This window comes from Lepidochelys kempii, chromosome 7 (assembly GCF_965140265.1).
Source record: "Lepidochelys kempii isolate rLepKem1 chromosome 7, rLepKem1.hap2, whole genome shotgun sequence".
Classification (NCBI taxonomy): Eukaryota; Metazoa; Chordata; order Testudines; family Cheloniidae; genus Lepidochelys; species Lepidochelys kempii.
In genome coordinates this window covers 124,579,070-124,597,459 of record NC_133262.1, presented here as the reverse complement: position 1 = coordinate 124,597,459, position 18,390 = coordinate 124,579,070, and the positions used below count along the sequence as shown (strand labels likewise).

At 57.2% G+C, this 18,390-nt stretch overlaps 1 protein-coding gene across 2 annotated transcripts in view; it reads left to right on the top strand.

The window, feature by feature from the left end:
• LOC140915101 (prominin-1-A-like) overlaps window positions 1–18,390 on the top strand; it is a 60,018-nt gene that overhangs the window by 8,427 nt on the left and 33,201 nt on the right. The window contains exons 3-4 of one of the 2 annotated variants that reach the window (XM_073354584.1): window positions 5,497–5,607; window positions 12,688–12,951. In XM_073354584.1, the coding sequence (XP_073210685.1) occupies window positions 5,497–5,607; window positions 12,688–12,951 (375 nt within the window). The remainder of the gene's footprint in view (window positions 1–5,496; window positions 5,608–12,687; window positions 12,952–18,390) is intronic. The other variant, XM_073354585.1, reaches the window with a different exon arrangement.

Here is an 18,390-nt window from a genome sequence, read left to right as displayed (position 1 = left end):
TGCAGACTGGGCCGTCTCTGCCACAGAAACACGGTCCCCCAGCCGGTCTGAGCCCTGAGACCTGATTCTCAGTGATTTCAGCTGTAGTGGTCACTGAGCAGAACAAAAGACTCGCTATGGAGCCTAATCAGCTCTGTCCTTAAACAGTGGAGAGGGGCCCGTCAAACAGTACTTGGGACTCGGGCAGACCATCAAGGCTAAGTACGGTTCTACTGCCCTTTACTCCTACAATAAGAATAACAACATTTCTTCCCCCCCCAACCCCCCCCCATTCAAGTGATTTGTAACCCAGCCCCAGCCAAAATCTATCACTTGGGCAACACAGCTCTGTTTGCTGGATACCTGGGTAGATGAGGTGTGAATGTAAATACAGTCTGGTCCTGAAGCCTTTCCCCCCAGCCCCCAGCTCATCACTGGCTGTCAGGGAGAGCTCGTTTAGACTTTGCTTACAAATCATCATTTGAAATTATTAGGTTGGCCCACATCACCGAAATGAATGCACTGACATTGTCATAAACTTCCTGTAGAAGAAAGCTAGTCTATGTTCCTACTTTTCAAATCTACGATACCTTTTCAGATTCACGTATTTTATCATACACTGTGTATGCTTTTAAAGTGTGTATTAATGTTTCAATTTTAATTCACATTTCCAAACAATCACTAAATTGGCAACACTTCATGTAAGTAGTTCAGAAAACTGGTGGGGAGGGAGGTGTTGGGGAAATACAGGGGGGGTAAACATCTCCATAGGGGGGGTGTAGGGAAATCCCTGGCACAGCTCCTGTGCAGTGCCCAGCTTGATGACTCACTTCCGTGGCTAGCAGCAAGCCGGGCTGACAAGCTTCCGCATAGCAATGGCCGCATGCTTCTCCACATGAGGGTGAACTCTGCACAGGGCTAGCAGAGCAGTCTCTGACAGCCAGCAGTTCTGGGCAGCCCGGGTCTGCCGCAAATCCAGTGCCAGCTGGCCGAGCAGATCTAGAAGCGTCTCTTTGATTTCAGCCTCTTCCTCCTCCGGTGGCTTTACCAACGTAGTCCTGACATACCCGTGTGACTGCAGAGAAGCTGGCGGCTGCCGATGCTTCTCTGACGCGGCCCCAGCATGCTTGGAAAATAGCACTGGCGGGTCACCAAAAGCAGCTGGATGATGGGATGAAACAAGGATCATGCGCCGTAAGAGCAGCCAGACTGGGTCAGACCAAAGATCCATCTAGCCCAGGATCCTGTCTGCTGACAGTGGCCAGCGCCAGGTGCCCCAGAGGAAATGAACAGAACAGGGAATCATCCAGGGATCCATCCCCTGTGGCCCATTCCCAGCTTCTGGCAAACAGAGACTACGGACACCATCCGTAGGGCAACAAAAATGATTAGGGGACTGGAGCACATGACTTATGAGGAGAGGCTGAGGGAGCTGGGATTGTTTAGCCTGCAGAAGAGAAGAATGAGGGGGGATTTGATAGCTGCTTTCAACTACCTGAAAGGGGGTTCCAAAGAGGATGGCTCTAGACTGTTCTCAATGGTAGCAGATGACAGAATGAGGAGTAATGGTCTCAAGTTGCAGTGGGGAAGGTTTAGATTGGATATTAGGAAAAACTTTTTCACTAAGAGGGTGGTGAAGCACTGGAATGCGTTACCTAGGGAGGTGGTAGAATCTCCTTCCTTAGAGGTTTTTAAGGTCAGGCTTGACAAAGCCCTGGCTGGGATGATTTAACTGGGAATTGGTCCTGCTTTGAGCAGGGGGTTGGACTAGATGACCTTCTGGGGTCCCTTCCAACCCTGATATTCTATGATTCTATGATTCTATGATCCCTGCCCATCCTGGCTAACAGCCATCAATGGACCTATCCTTCCTGAATTTATCTAGTCCTATTTTGAACCCTGTTATAGTTTTGGCCCTCACAACATCCTCTGGCAGGGAGTTCTCCTGGCTGACTGTGTTGTGTGAAGAAATACTTCCTTTTGTGTGTTGTATATAAACCTGCTGCCTACGGGAATTATTTAGTTCAACCCCAAGCCCCAGAATTGCCTTCCAGTAGACATCCCACAATGAACAGCACCAAAAGATCCCAAAGCGCATACAGCCTCATGGCGGAGCAGCGCACCGGGGGCTGTCTGCCTAGAGTGCTTGTTTCGAAGCAGCGAAGGGCTGCGTGGCTGCAATGCGATGAAGCAAAAAGGCCTGAATCCCGGACACCAACTCAGTGTGGACATGCCGCTCACATGACAGCAGTTACAGATCATTTAATGTGGATACTCCAAACCCGCCCGAAATGTGAAATGTGGACGTGCCCTGACTCCTATGACCTGGAAACTGGCTGCTGCTATCTGCTCAGGAAACCAACAGTGCAAAGACACCGGACAAAGGCGCCTGCCTGGACTCTGCCTGCTCCACTTGTTTCCCATCAAATTGGTCCCTCAGACCCAAACCCTCCTGGAGCACTCCAAAGCTGGGCCGGCCCGTTTCCTTTCTCCTGCCTCCAGCTAGGGCTGTGCTGGTAATCTCCGCCCGTGTGGGCGTCCCCCTGCCAGACCTGCTGCTCAGCACAGAGAGGAAGCTGAAAGGGATGACTCTTTCCCAGTGTCATTGCCGCTTTGAACTCCTTCCACGCCTGCCTGGTAGCCTGTCTCCTTTCTCTGTGTTATCTGCAGATTGGAAACTCTTAGCTCATTGACCTCTATCTAGCTTATCCCGCTTCATCTATCACCTGATCAGCGCAGGGAAACCCTGGGTGGTGCCTCTGATATGGCTTTCAAAAGGCGAAAGCAGAACTGGAAAAGGTTCAGACAAAGGCAATAAAGATGGTCAGGGGCATGGAATGGCTTCAGTACAAGGCAAGACTATAAAGATTCGGGCTGGTCATCTTAGAAAAGAGACCACTAAGTCATGACTGGCGTGGAAAAAGCCTGTGGAGAAGGATGATTTACCCTTTCCCACAATACAAAAACTGGGGGTCGCCTGATGAAATTAACAGGCGGCAGATTTAATGCAAACAAGAGGCAGTTCTTCTTCGTGCAACACCCTATTAACCTGTGGAACTCATTGCTGTGGGATGTTGTGAAGGCCAAAGGTATAACTGGGTTTTAAAAGGAATTAAATAAGTTCCTGGAGGATAGATTCTGCAACAGCTATGAGCCAAGGTGGTCAGGGAAGAACCCCATGCTCTGGGTGACCTTAAACCTCTGACTGCCAGAGGCAGGGAGGAGAAGATGGGGCTCGATAACTGCCCTGTTCTGTGCACCCCTCTGCAGCTCTGGTATGGGCCAGGGTCAGAGGCAGGATACTGGGCTAGATGGACGATTGGGCTGACTCACTCTGGCTGGGGGGGCGGGTTGTTAGAAGTCTGGGTCCCAGTTCCCAGGTTTCTGGGTGACTCTGGCGAGCTGGGAGGTTTGACTCCTTCCTGGCCTCGCAGCTGAACACCCACAGGGCAAGAGGGGAGGAGGGGCTATTTAGGGAGCTGCAAAGGCTGTTTGCTCCTCATTCACAATGCCTTAGCTCAAGCACCAGAGCAAACAGGTGGGAGAAAATCTCTGTTGTTAGGAGTCAAAGGCCCTGCCCTCTCCAGGGAAGGGCTGAGAGGTGCCTGCAGGCATCTCGGGGGACCTCCAAGGGAGACCTCTGGCAAATAGGGGCACCAGCTGCATCTTGCTCAGGGGTCAGCAAGAAGCAAACCACAACACGAACAAGAACCCAGATTTCATGTTGCCTCTTTCCACTGTAAATCCCCACCGTGTTCTGTGGCCACCCAGACTTTGGCCTAGCCTTCGGCATGAGCAGCATTCCTGCAGCAGGGTGGTGCCTAGGGGCTCTGGCTGAGATCTGGGCCCCCAAGCAGTGGGTGCTGCAGAGACCCTGACCGGGGGAGGGGGTCAGAGACCCTGTGGGCTGGGTGCTGCATAGACCCCGCTGGGGGGTCGGAGACCCACGCTGCGCAGAACCCGTGGTGAGACCCAGTCCCTGCCCTGGAGAGCTCAGTCTACATACACTCCCCTTTTCGCTGGGCCACTTGCAATTTGTGTAGGACTGTGCCCCTCTACTGAAGTGGGGGGAGACCAAGCTGGTGTCCCGGCCCCCCTCCCCACACTCTGTTCCCACGGGCAGGCTCAGTAGCCTAGACCAGAAAATACCCTTGCAAATTCCACATGTGCCAGGCCCTGCTGAGTCGGCCAAAGACGGGCTGGCTTGGCTGGGCTCGGGCTGGCTTGGCTGGGCTCATTTGCTCTGGGAGCCGTCCTGCCTCCTTCATGGAACAGGGGAGGAAATGGGCCCAGTGCAGAGCTCCAGTCGCAACCTAGGCACCCCCCAGCTCAAACACTAGCAAGGAGCAGCAGTGAGCGTGTGTGCATGGTCACGCGTGTGTGCGTGCACCTGGGGAGGGGTGGTGTGAATTGGGGAGTGAGCAGGGCCTGATGCTGGTCTCACGCTCACCGTGGGAAATCCGGAGTCGTGGGGTTCACACCAGGGTCCGAGCAGGATCAGACCCACTGTATCTATTGGGGGGGTGGCTCGGATCCAACTGCTTAAGGGTCATTGGCAGCAAGTGGAGCCCAGCCAGGGGTGGGTGGGCTGTCAGGCTGCATCCTCCACCCCACCCCCACCCCCCACAGGGAGGAATTAAACAGCTGCAGCTCCATGGGAAGTTGCATCCTGCCCCCATGCTGGTCCCCATGGGCTGGGCCCATCCCGTGGGCTGAGGCGGGCTGCCAGCAGTGGCATTGGAGCAGTTTGTATTGGGGGGGGGTGGGGGGGTGCTGAAAGCCACTGATCCCTATATGTGACGGAAACCACTCCGAGCCAGGGTGCCCCCCCTCCCAGCACCCCTAGTTCCAGCACCCCTGGCTGCCAGAGTCCCGTGTGAGCTGGGCCGGCCAGCAGACAGGCGCTGGCAGGCTCATGGCTGGAGAAGCCTGGGGCTCAGGAAAGCTGAGTGGAACATTTCAGCCTGAAGGGTGCGGCACTGAAACCCGCAGGGCTGTTAAATCCAGCCTGCCGTGGCTCTGCTGACCTTTGTGTTGGGAGGGGTTGTTTGGCCCAGGGTTCTTGAGTCACGGGGCGGGGCGGGGCGGGGCGGGGCGGTGGGGGGGAAATGAGCGAGGAATGGCAGCGAGGGAGGGGTCGAGAAACGCAGGCTTTTCACTCCAGGCCGGGAGAACGTTCGACAGGCTGGTTCCATCCCCGTGTGGAACAAACCCCAAACGTTGCTACACAAGGGCGTTGTTGCCCTCCAGCCAGCTCCAGTGCTCAGGTTGGCCCAATCAGCTCTCATGCTTCAGAGCTTGACGGCTTGCTGCAGGGGTCAGGAAGGCCCCATCTCTCATAAGGCCAGGAGTGTGTGTGTGTGTGGGGGGGGGTTTGTCACCGGCTGCCTGGGGGCGGGCACTCAGACTTCATGGTGTAACGCTACAGGGTGGGGTCCTGGGAGGAGATGCACTGACTGGGAGCAGGGGACATTGCTTGCAGTTGCACAGGTCTGTGGCCTCCTTCCACTATTACAGGGCAAGAGCAGACAGACAAGGGTGAGCGTGAGACCGGAGTGGCAGCACAGAGGCAGGAGAGTCTATGTGGAGCCCATCCCCCTGGCATCCAGCCTAGAGCCCTGTACCCAGGTAAGCACTGCCCGTCTGCTATCACTGAACGAGGACAGCAGGCTCCCTCACACAGAGCCTGCCGTGGCTTCCCTAGCTGTGAGCGTGGGCTGCTAACTCGTCCCCTCTTCATCAGGGCATGCAGGAGATGAGGCTCTGATGTTTGCAAAGAGCCGGGGGGCTGGGGAGTGGGGAAGGGTCGATACTGAGCAGTGCTAATGGGCGAAGCCTCAGCCGCGGGGTCAGTATCCTCAGCCCCAGGTCACGGGGGAAGAAGTTGAGGTGCAGAGCAGGGCGGGTTGGCCTACGGAGGGCCGCACGCCTCATTGCACATGTGGCTGAGCTGACTTGGTTGCTGGCTCCAGGGAGCGGCGTGAGCGTGGGTTCCTTGCAGCGGGGAGGTATCCAGGGTGCGCTGCCCGAACCCCTCACTTGATCAGCTGGGTCACGTGATGCTGGTTCTGCTCCCCGACTGGGTGGCCTTCACTTTGCAAATGACGTCGGCTTCCACCCAAAGCCAACTTCCTTTGTCTCGGGCGGGGTGGGGGAACTGGGGCGAGCTGACGATTCCTGGATCCCAAGGCCAGCAGTGATCAGCTGGCGTGACCCCTGGGTAGCACAGGCCTGCGGCTGTCCCTGAATGACCCCTAGAGCCGAGCGGTTAGAAAAACAGCCAGACTCGATGTAGAGAATCCGGCCTGACCGTGGGTAAATGATTCCAGAGACTGATCACCCTCTCTGTTAAAATGTGCACCGTGTCTCCGTTAACCCCCCACCCACAATGCTCTCACAGAGCCACGAATAACGGGGCCCAAACAGGAAACCCAAGGGGAACCCGGGCTCCAACATGGTTGGCAAGTTGTGACCCCGTCTCCCCAGCACCAGCAGAGCCAGCCGAGGACCCAAGTGGGGAGAAGTTAAACAATAACTTGGGGGCAGGCTGCCAGGGAGAGATTTACAGCTGCTGAGATTGAGAGTATGAGGCAGGGAGAGGCTGGACTGGGGCGGGGAGGGTGAAGTTGGTCCATATGCCCTTATCCTTATCCATGGCTTATCCATGGCTCCCAGTTCATTAGTAAAAGGTCAAAATTATCTGTAAAATATCACTGTCCGCTTCAATTGTTAGTAACTTTAGTTAGTAAATCGTTAATCACAGTGGGCATCAACTTACCAGGCTTGAAAGTGAAACCAACACCTGGTTATGGGTTTATTTATTAATTAAATAAGCAAATAAGGAGCTGGGCTGTGTCTGTCCTGCGTCACCCCACATGCCGTGGCCCCCTGGCTGTCAGGCCAGTCTGAAGGAGCTGGGACAAGGCTCTCCCGTACAGCTTTGTTGTGGGGCGTTGGGCCAGCTGGCCCACCCCACCACAGCTCCATCTGGAATATGGCGTTTGACTAAGGAGCTGGCGTTTGGCTGGCTGGCTGTGATGAACTCGGTCACCCCAAGGGGCATGGCCCAGAGCTGTTACACCAGTTTGTTGTCGCTGAGACAAGGAACGCCCTGCCACGACATTGGTTCAGTGAGAACAGTTGTGGCCCATGTCCCCAGCCCTTCGCCCCCACCCCTCCCCAAAACACAGACACCCCTTAGCAGGGCAGATGGAGACCAGAGGTCCGGAGGGGGAAGCTGCGGATCCTATGCCTGCTGGCAGAGGGCCTTGGCGAGAGCTGTGTGTGTTTGTTCTCTGGCAGGGTTGTGTGGCTGGGCCCCTGAACAGGCCCGGAGAGACAGATCTGTGTGTGTCTCAGAGAGGGCCTTGGCGCCCGGACCCTAGGGGCGTTGAACCAAACCTGTGTTGAAAGTCTTGGTGCGGCTCTTCCCTCTGGTTTGTGAGGGTGGGGGTGAGCAGTGAGTCGATGGCCAGGTGCAGAGAAGTGGCGAACTGGGTGGATTTTGGTGGGAGTTTAGAGAGGCAGTCTGGTTCCTGTTCGAGCCCCAGCTCTACCCCAGCTCAGGATGAAGGAACAAGTGCTGTGGCTTGCCTGGGGTGTGTTTTCCTTTTTGCTGGAAGAGAGACCAGCTTTCCAGTCTCTGAACTACAAGCTGCTGGCCAGATTAGAGGAGAAAAGACACGGTCTGGAAGCAACACTGTGCAGCATGAGAGAAAATGAACACAAACGTGCTCAGCGTAAGGCCTGGCCACCGAAGGAGGGGATCTCCCTCTCCTTCCTAATTTGAAAAGTCCCTCGTGGAATGAAGTGGAGAGCTTCTAGCCACTGCCAGAGTTCTCCAATTCCATCAAAGCCTATCAAGCCACGTTGCTGCTGTACAAAAGACTCAACAAAAATCATAACCATTTTTTTATATAGCTGTAACACAACTTGTGATAAATGTAGCCATTCTTCCTATACTTATCTGACCGAACACCCAACCAAAGTTCCTGTCGACTTCTTCATTGGTAACTGGCTTATAACTTTTGTGAAAACATCACAATTGGATTTGCAACAAATTGGCCAACTAAAAGCAAAAACACAACATAAAATGCGGGGGTGGATGTCAGACCAGAGATAAAGGTTCACCTCTGGGAGTGACGTCTTCATCTCTTGGTAACGAAACAGCAGTGGCAGGGACGTGTCACTTGGGGTGACCCAACACGAATTTTGCCACGCACAGTCAACCCCCAGCTCCTTACGGCCGTCGCACATACAAGATGAGGGTATGCATGCCATTGCGGCGCGTTGCACAGGCTGTTGGTCATGGGCCATGTCCCTTGGGGTGACCCGAGATTTTTTTGGTCACGTGCAGCCAGTCAAACCCCAGCTCCTAACTGGATTATTTAATAAATAAATACATAATCATGTAAAGGTTGGTCACATTCAATCATCAGTTTGAGGAAGTTTCCAACAAATTACTGTTACACCGATATAGTGTCCAATAATATTGGCCTTTGCCTAAGTTGCTGGGAATAAAAACCCAACTTCAGCCTGGCAAGGAGGAGGAGGCAGAAGAGGGGGAAGTGGGAAGCAAAGAGGCAGCCCCCCCACTCTGCCCCCCACGGGCTGGGCCTGGCAGCCAGTGTGCAGACGAACACCCCGCCCAGCCCAGAGGTTGGCTCTTCCCAGGAGGGTGCATGGTGCCCTGTGTGGGGAACACGACTAACGGGCATCCGTGTGTCCAAGATCCCGCCGTGCTAGGGGTCAGGGGCTCCCCAGCGCTATTGCCAGGTTTGTGGGTGAGAGGCAGGGTCTGGACGGGACGGTGGGGGGTGGGAGGAGGCAGCAGGTGGAAGCATGGGGGGAGGAGATGGGATGTGGGGGCAGAGTTTGGGAGCAGGGTCTCACTCTGTGTGTGGGGGGAAGGAGGCAGGGTGTGAGGGGCAAGGCCTCTGTGTGGGGGGAACTGTTGGTGTTGGGGGGAAGGAGGTACTGTCTCGATGGAGCAGGGTGTGGGGGGCAGGGTGTCTGACTGCGGGGAGGTCTCTGTTGGGGGTAGGGAGTTGGTGTGGGAGTTGGGAGGTGTGGGGCAAAGGGGTGGGGCTGGGGGGTAGACAGGTCTCTGGGGGGCAGTGTGTGTGCATGGGGCAGGTTCTCTGAGGGGGGAGATGTAGGTCTCAGGGGCAGCGTGTGTGTGGAGCAGGGTCTCTATGGAAGCAGGGCTCTGGGGGGCAGGGTGGGGGGGTAGGCAGGTCGCTGTGGGGTCAGGGTGTGTGTGGGGCAGGGTCTCTAGGGGCCAGGATGTGGGGGGAGGGTGTATGGGGTCAGGGTCTCTGTGGGACAGGGTGTGTGTGGTTCAGGGCTCTGGGAGGGCATTGGGTGTGTGGGGCAGGGTCTCTGTGGGACAGGATGTCATGGGGGCACGTCTCTGTGGGTCAGGGCTCTGGGGAGGCATGGTGTGCAGGGGGCAGGGTCTCTGGGGGGCAGGGTGTGTGGGGGGCAGGGTGTGTCGGTCAGGGTCTTTGCGGGGGGCAGGGTCTCTGGGGGTCAGGGTGTGTCGGTCAGGGTCTTTGGGGGGGCAGGATCTCTGGGGGGGCATGGTCTCTGCGGGGCAGGGTGTATGTGGGGGGGTCACGGGGTGTGGGGCAGGGTTCTGTGTCTGCCCCCAGCCGGGAGCTCGCCGCCGCTGGGCAGAGCCGAACTTCGCGAGGGCTCGGGCGGGGGCTGGAGCAGTGCTAAGCCCGGCCCCTGGGCAAGCCGAGCCGAGCTGGGCCGGGCCGGGGCTCCCGGGCACCCAGAGCTCCCCAGGGAGAGCCTGCCCCACGGCCTGCCCCTCGGGGGCCACCCTCAGCCCCGCCGGCACCGGGGGACCAGGGGCAGCCCCGGCAGGGGAATCCGTCCCCTGCCTATTGAACCGGGGGGCCTGCTCTCTGCTCTAACCCATTCCCCTCCCCTCCCCGAGCTGGAACAGAACCCAGGAGTCCTGGCTCCCCGCCCCTGCTCTACCCACTACACCCCACTCCGCTCCCCTCCCCTCCCAGAGCTGGGAACAGAACCCAGGAGTCCTGGCTCCAGCCCCCCACCCTAACCACTACACCCCACTCCCCTCCCAGAGCTGGGAACAGAACCCAGGAGTCCTGGCTCCAGCCCCCCACCCCTGCTCTAACCCACTAGACTCCACTCCCCTCCCAGAGCTGGGAACAGAACCCAGGAGTCCTGGCTCCTAGCCCCCCACCCTAACCACTACACCCCACTCCCCTCCCAGAGCTGGGAACAGAACCCAGGCATCTGGACTCCCAGTCCTGAGTCCCCCTCCCCCAAAGGACCAAGGAGTGGGGGGTGGTGCTGAATCTGGCTGCGCAGTCCCTGCCCAGGTTGGCCGTGGGTCTGATGTAGCCGTGGGTGCTGTACCCACCTGGGAAAGGGGGCTCGCTTCCTGGGTCACCCACCCGTGTGCTGTGACCCTCCCCTGCCTGCGGGGGTCCAACTAACAGGCAGGGGCACCGCGCTGGCCTACAGCATGACCCCCCCTCTTGGGACTGGCGCTGCCCTTCAAACAGGGCCCCTGCTCCTTGCCTTGGGGATGACCCTCTTGGGGTGCCCACCCCAGCATTTGGAGCGGCCGGGCGAGGAGGAAACTCAGGGCAACTCGGGTCAGGTTCTGGGGAGGGTCCCAAGGGCAGATCCTCGCCACAGCAGGCTGGAACCTGTCCTAGGCAGCTAGGGGGGGCAGGAAGTGTGTAACTGGGGCTCACCCTACTCCCTTAGGGCTTTGAGGCTCCCCCATTATTGCTGGGGGGGTCTGCCTCTAGCCGACAGGGAGGGGGCCAGGGAGAGGGCACTGGCCCGGGACCCGTGTTCACTGCTTGGACGCCCTTTGACCCCTGACCCACAGGGCTGCCCCAGATGTCACCCCCTGGGAGGGCGGAGTTTATGCCCCACACATAGAGCAACAGCCCTGAAGGGGTTAACTGGGCCCAGCCTGGAGCCAGCTGTTTCCAAATTAACCTGTTGGTGGCTGCTGCGCTGTATTGAGTAGGGCCCTACCAAATTCACTGTCCATTTTGGTCCATTTCACGGTCATAGGATTTTAAAAATTGTAAATTTCATGATTTCAGCTATTTACATCTGAAATTTCAGGGTGTTGTGACTGTAGAGGGCCTAACCCAAAAAGCAGTTGTGTGTGGGGGGGTGTCACGGAGTCCCCGGGCGATGCTCTGGAACTGCTCCCCACGAAGCCAGTCAGGACTCTGGGGCAGTCGCCTTCCTGGGAGCAGCCTGTCTTCAGGACACACAGCTCACCCGGCTTCCACCTTCCTGGGTCTGACCTCGGAGCATTCAGCCTCCTCTGCCCCTCCGTGCGCTTCCCCCAGCGAGTCTGCCCAGGCGGGCTCCTGGGGAAGCCAGAGGGTCCTGCACCCCAACTCCGCAGTCAGACGGGACTCTCAGCCAGCCAGGAAAACAGAGGTTTATTAGATGACAGGAACATGGTCTGACACAGAGCTTGTAGGTGCAGAGAACGGGACCCCTCAGCTGGGTCCATTTTGGGGGGCAGTGAGCCAGATAACCACGTCTGCCCTTCACTCCATGTCTCAGCCAGCCCCAAACTGAAACTCCCTCCAGCCCCTCCTCCTCTGGGCTTTGTTCCTTTCCCGGGCCAGGAGGGCACCTGATTTCTCCAACCCTTTAGCTCTCACCTTGCAGGGGGAAGGGCCCAGGCCATCAGTGGCCAGGAAACAGGGTGTCGGCCATTCTCTGTGTCCAGACTCCTGCACACACCTGCCCTCTAGGGCTCTGCAGTGATCATACACCCTTACCCCACCCCCTAGATACATAAGAACTGCCTAGGGGAAACTGAGGCACCCCCACACTATTCAGAGGAAACATTAAGAACAGTCCCGCTTCGTCACAGGGGGGTCACAAGGTTATTGTAGGGGGGGTTGCAGTATTGCCACTCTTCTTTCTGCGCTGCTGCTGGCTGCCGTCCGAGCTAGGCGGCTGGAGAGCGGTGGCTGATGGCGTCTCTGGAGCCCGCTAGCCCAAGCAAGGGTGTATGACAACCAGGGCAAAAAACTGCAGGGGGGGAGGTACATGGGGGAACCACGCCTTCCCAGCAACCTGCTAGCAGGCTGGGCTGTGGGGAGAGTGGGGTACTGGGGACATCACATACCCCAGGGGCCAGAATAACCAAACCCTCTGCCTGCGGATCCTCCACCTCAGAGACTGCCCAAAGGCCACGGGTGAGGCAGGAGGTGGCCTTGAGCCAGACTTGGGCAAGGCCTCTGTGGTGGGGGGCAGGAGGAGCCGGGGGGGGGCTGTTTTTCTCTCATCACAAATTAACGAGGCAACCCACAAACCCAACATGCTGGTGGCCTCAGTGGGCAGCCGTTGGCAGCAGGAGGCTGCTGGGAAAGGGTAAGGACTCCTTCTCCAGCTCCCCTGCTCTGTAGTGTTATGGGGCATCCCCTGTAGCGTTATGGGGTGTCCCCAGCTCACTCCCCCCACCCCCAAATCTGCAGTGTGTGACGGGGCTGCCCCATACCTGGCCTGGCCCGGCCTGGCCCTGCAGTGTGTCTCCCTGCTGGCACCCTACCTGAGCAGCCACACCTCTATCTTCTCCCCCCCGCCAGGAAGCAGCCGGCGTTTTATTTCTCCTCTGCGTTTCCTGCTGGGCCCAGAGCCCTGCTGGGTCTGTGGCCAGCTCACACCTCTTGTCTGTTCCAGGAGCCTGGCCTTGCCGGGCGTGCCCGAGCCCTGCTGGGGAGCACCGTGTGAAGGAAGGCCAGGAGCTAACTGCACCCCCAGAGTGGCGTGTTCCCCCTGGCGGCCCTTGGAGCTGCCCCGGAGCTCAGCCCAGGATGGCCATGCAGAACCTCTTGCAGCCGGAGTACCAGCCGGAGCCAGTGCCCCCCGCGGGCAGCTTGCCCGGCCTGACCAGCATGGTGCACTCCTTCCTGGGGCTGGTACAGCCAAATGCCTTCCCAGCCGGTAAGAGCATGGTGTGGGCATCCCCAGGCTGCTGCCCCTCCTCCTCTCTCTGGGTTTCCCAGTGTGGGGCAGGGCAAGTGGCTGCAGCTCCCAGGCACTGATGTGTGGGGCAGGGAAGGGTCAGATCTAGGTTACTTGGGTCCCTTCAGGATCCCATTTGAAGAGCTGTTTTCAGCACCATCCACACATGTTCTCCCTCCGCTCCCTGCCCTGAATGTCCCCCAGGCCCTGTGTGGAACCCCAGATCTGTGTCTGCCACCCTGGCATTTGCTGCTCAGTGCTCCGCAGCTCGTTAGCCGAACGCATTATCACAGGAGGCAGCATGGCCCCATGCCCGGGACCTCAGGCTGGGGGGCCGAACTCCTGGATTCTATGCCTGGCTTGCTGGCTCTCGCTTGCTGCCTGAGCTTGGGCTGGTCATACCCCTGCCCGTGCCTCAGTTTCCCCACCATTCGGATGGGATTGCAATGCATGTGTGCAAAGCGCCCTGAGATCTATGGAGCGCATGGAGCCTGCTGCAGGCTGAGCCCGAAGGCAGCGCGGGCTGGCAGCTCTGCATGGGGAGTGGTGCAATGGGGAGTGTAACAGACGGAAAGGCTGTGGTGTGGGTTACAGCATCCCGCGGGAGGGATGTGCAGCCTGGTGGGGCTTGTTAAAGTGAACCAGTTACCACTGCCTCTTGGAGGGGACGTGGGGTGGGGGAGTCCTGAGGGACGGGAATGAAGGGAGGCTGGCAGGAGGCCATGACAGGGGAAAGTGGGGAAAGATTTGGGGTAGGGGACAAAGGGGGCACTGGGGATGGGGTCATTGATGGGAGATGAGGCAGAGACCCAGCTGGGGCAGAGGATGCATCTCAGTGAGACTCGTCTCCCCGCTGAGCCCTCCGCCCCTCGTTATCCGTGGGGCCGTGGGGGAGTCCCAGGAGGTGCTGTTCCCCGGAGGCAGCGAGCTGCGCTCAGCCTCAGGTGTGTTGCATTGGGGGTGGGTTTGTGATGCAGACTAGTTTTGGGGGAGCCATTTCAAAGGGCAGGAGAGTTTGCTCTGCCTTCGTTTATCTGGCAAGAGCCGGTTCTGGGGGCAGATTTGCTCCGTGGGAGTTGGGCCCTGGCGTTGAGCTAAGAGTCCTGAGAGCAGGGGGTGGCCTGCGCACAATTTGTGACCACGTCTGCCTCAGCAGTGGTGCATAGAGTGTCAGTGAATGGGTTGCACAACAAATATACCCAGACTTCAGGTCACCGATTTCACCTGCAAGGCCTCGAGACCCGCTCTCCCTTGGCGGGGGCTCTGTAAAGCACTCTGGGACCCAGTCTGAATGACAGGCTGGCCCCAAAGCCCTCCGTCATGAGTGGGGCCTGCGGGCTGGGGCCCTAGAGCCGGCTTGCGCGGACACCTCCTGCCGCCCCGCGCTGTCGCTGGCATCTGGCCCTGAGGGGTGAGTTGGGTTGTGCTCTGGGTCAGAGCAGTGTGTCTACACGGGGCATGATCAGGGGCCTTCCTGGTATTCTCAGGATTTGTATGTGACAGTTTATTGTTTATCTCTGTCCATTACAAGGAAAAAGGGGTAAACAGGGAGGGGGCAAAGTTTGCAGACGATACAAAGCTACTCCAGACAGTTAAATCCAAAGCAGACTGCGAAGAGGTACAAAGGGATCTCGCTAAACTGGGTGACTGGGCAACAAGAGGTATGCAGCGGTGTGGAAGCTGGGTGGGTCCCAGGATATTAGAGACACCAGGTCGGTGAGGTAATATCTTTTACTGGACCAGGTTCTATTGTGATTCACCAACCGAAGGTGCAGTAAAAGCTGTGACCTAACCACCTTGTCCCTCGGCAGCAGAACGGTATCGGCAGATGAAATTCAATGTTGATAAACACAGACAAAATCCCCACTATAAGTACAAAATTGTGGGATCTAAATAAGCTCAAGAGAGACATCTCAGCGTCATCATGGATCGTTCTCTGAAAACATCCACTCAATGTGCAGCTTCCTTCAAAAAAGCAACCAGCATGTTAGGAACTATTAGGAAAGGGATAGATTAAAAACCAGAAAATATCGTAATGCCACTGTAGAAATCCAGGACACGCCCACACCATGAACACTGCGTGCAGTTCTGGTGGTCCCGTCTCAAAAACGATACATTAGAATTGGAAAAAGTACAGAGCAGGGCAACAAAAGTGATTAGAGGCTGGAACAGCTTCCATATATGGGGAGATTAATAAGACTGGGGCTTCAGAGTAACAGCCGTGTTAGTCTGTATTCGCAAAAAGAAAAGGAGTACTTGTGGCACCTTAGAGACTAACCAATTTATTTGAGCATAAGCTTTCGTGAGCTACAGCTCACTTCATCGGATGCATACCGTGGAAACTGCAGCAGACTTTATATACACACAGAGAACGTGAAACAATACCTCCTCCCACCCCACTGTCCTGCTGGTGGGGAGGTGGAGGGTGAGAAAACCTGGATTTGTGCTGGAAATGGCCCAACTTGATGATCACTTTAGATAAGCTATTACCAGCAGGACAGTGGGGTGGGAGGAGGTATTGTTTCATGCTCTCTGTGTGTATATAAAGTCTTCTGCAGTTTGCACAGTATGCATCCGATGAAGTGAGCTGTGGCTCATGAAAGCTCATGCTCAAATAAATTGGTTAGTCTCTAAGGTGCCACAAGTCCTCCTTTTCTTTTTAAGACTGGGGCTGTTCATCTTGGCAAAGAGACAACTAAGGGGTGTGTGTGATCGAGGGCTATAAAATCGTGACTGGGGGTGGAGCCAGTGACCAGGGAAGTGTTATTTACCCCTTCACGTAAGACAAACCAGGGTCACCGCATGGAATGAACAAGCAGCAGGTTTAAAACAAACACAAGAAAGTACTTCTGAGCAGTCAGCCCATGGAACTCGTTACCAGGGGATGTTGTGAGGGTCAAAATTATAACTGGGTTCAGAAAAGAACTAGATCAGTTCCTGTAGGACAGGTCCAGCAGTGGCTATTAGCCAGGATGGGCAGGGAAGCAACTCCATGATCTGGGTGTCCCTAGCCTCTGTTTACCAGAAGCTGGGAGGGAACGACAGGGGATGGGTCACCTGATGATTCCCTGTTCTGTTCAGTCCCTCTGGGGCACCTGGCACTGGCCACTGTCGGCAGACAGGATCCTGGGCTAGATGGACCTTGGGTCTGACCCAGTCTGGCCATTCTTACGTCCCATGAGGCTTGTTTCATCCCATCATCCAGCTGCTTTTGGTGACCCAGCCGGTGCTATTTTCCAAGCGCGCTCTGGCCGGGATCCTGGGCTAGAGACACTGTTGGTGTGACCCAGTCTGGCCATTCTTCCGTTCTCCCCTGGCAGCTGCCAGGATTGGGCTCCTCTCTGCAGAGCCTGAACTGAGTTTGTGAGTCAGTTGCGGGTGGGGTCCTGAGGGGAGCACCCAGACCAGCTCTGTCATAAACTCATAGAATCTCAGGGTTGGAAGGGACCTCAGGAGGTCATCTAGTCCAACCCCCTGCTCAAAGCAGGACCCATCCCCAATTTTTGCCCCAGATCCCTAAATGGCCCCCTCAAGGATTGAACTCACAACCCTGGGTTTAGCAGGCCAATGCTCAAACCACGGAGCTATCCCTCCCTCTGTCCCTTGCTGACTTGGCGAGCCAGCTGGAAGGAGCTGGGAATCCTTCATCTCCGAGTGCAGGACTCTCTGGTCTGCTTTGAGCCACTGCAGGAAGATCTGCGTGGTGACAGCCTACCAGCCCCTGTTAAAGCACAGACCTGGGAGCCAGGACTCCTGGGTCTCATGCCACACTCACTCTGCGGGCTGGGGCGAGTCGCATGGGGCCGATTTTTCCAAAGTGTCTACTGAATTTGGGGCCCCTGGGGAGCTGCAGAGCTCAGAGCGCCAGCGGGTCCTGCTGGCCAGAGATGGGTTTGTGGGGCCCAGCCCCTCTGAGAGTCAGGCCCCTTTGTTAGGGGTCTCAGCTTGAGCACCCGAGGTCAGTGAAAACTCTGGCTTCGGGCTCTCTGTGTCTCCGTTTCTCTGCTCTGTAAAACGAGGATAATGAGTCTTCCCCATTTGTAATGCACGCAGATGTGGGCCAGTGATGGAGAGGGGTGACCTGTGTCTAGTGTGGGTTGTGGGGGAGACTGCCTAGGAAAGCCAGAGGGTGCAGGCAGTGGGGTTGCTGATTCTTCCCTGTGAGCCAGTGCCCAGGGGGTGCTGGAGGGACCATCTCTCAAAGGAGCCATACGACCAAGGTCCTGGCTGCTTGTGGTGAACTAAGATCCTAGAGCGACTAGCCCTGGTGTCTGCTCAGACGGGTCCTTCTGCACCAACCACGGGAGACGCTTTCGCTTCAGGCTGCTGGGTGCTGCTAAAGAGCTGCCATGTTCCGCCCCCAGGGTGCCTGCATCTCACTGGAAGGTGAAGCAATCATGACACACAGTTCGGAAAGTGCTCTGGTTCCGCTAAACCACATAACCCCTGACCCAGTCTGGACCGGTTCCCCTGCTTTTTGTAAGGGCCTGAGGTGCTTTTGTTAGCTCCCTTTTCCTCCCCTGAGCTTGTGTTTCCTTGTCACCCCTTCCTTGTCACTCCTGTTTGTTTTGTAGTTTGCAAACAAGCCATCTGGTTCTTGGCAGTGACCTGACTTGTTTGATTTCATGGTTTGTTTCCGGCTGCCGCACAGGTGTGATGGTGTGGGGCTGTGCCCTGGAGAGCTTGCCAAATACACAGTGGGTCGGGGGGCAGGGGGATAAGTGGGGCTCTGATGCAAGGGGAAAGCAGGACATGGGAAGGAAAGCAGTCCCAGCTGGAAAGGGAGGAGTTCATGCAGTTTGGAATTAGAGCTGTGGGTTTGCCAGGCCTGGCTGGAGGCTGGAAATGCACTCGCGAGAGAACATCCTCTGGATATGCCCCAGCAGGATGGTGTCCCTGGTGCCCATTGTGGTGGGGTGAGCCCGGCCCATGTCTGCACATCAACCCCTGGGAAAGAGACTGTCAGCTGAGGTGCTCACAGCCCAGCGTGGCCGGAGGACGTGATCCCCACTGCAGTCCTGTGATTTCTGCTTTCCACAGGGACAGATGGCACCCCCAGTCCCTGCACCCCGTACGCTGCACTGGGTCAGCACTGACTGCGAGGGGAGAGCACCCCCTGCTGAGCCCCACCCCACGCCCTGCAGCACCAGCCTTTTGCTCAGCAGTGTCCCTTCCACACAAACCCTTCTGCCCTCGAGCTCCGGGTCGTAAGGAGGGAGGGGCCGGGGTGACCAGGACCCGGGGGGAGAAGTGAGAGCACCAGGGAGCAGGGGACCCTCCTGCTGGAGAGGGGGACCTGGGCTGGGGCTCGCTGGGGGAGGCAGTGCTGCCATGGCTCGGGGCTCTGTGCCGTGGATCCTGGGCAGCCTGACCCAGCTGACCCGGACCAGCCATGGGCATTTAGTGCAGTGTTGACGT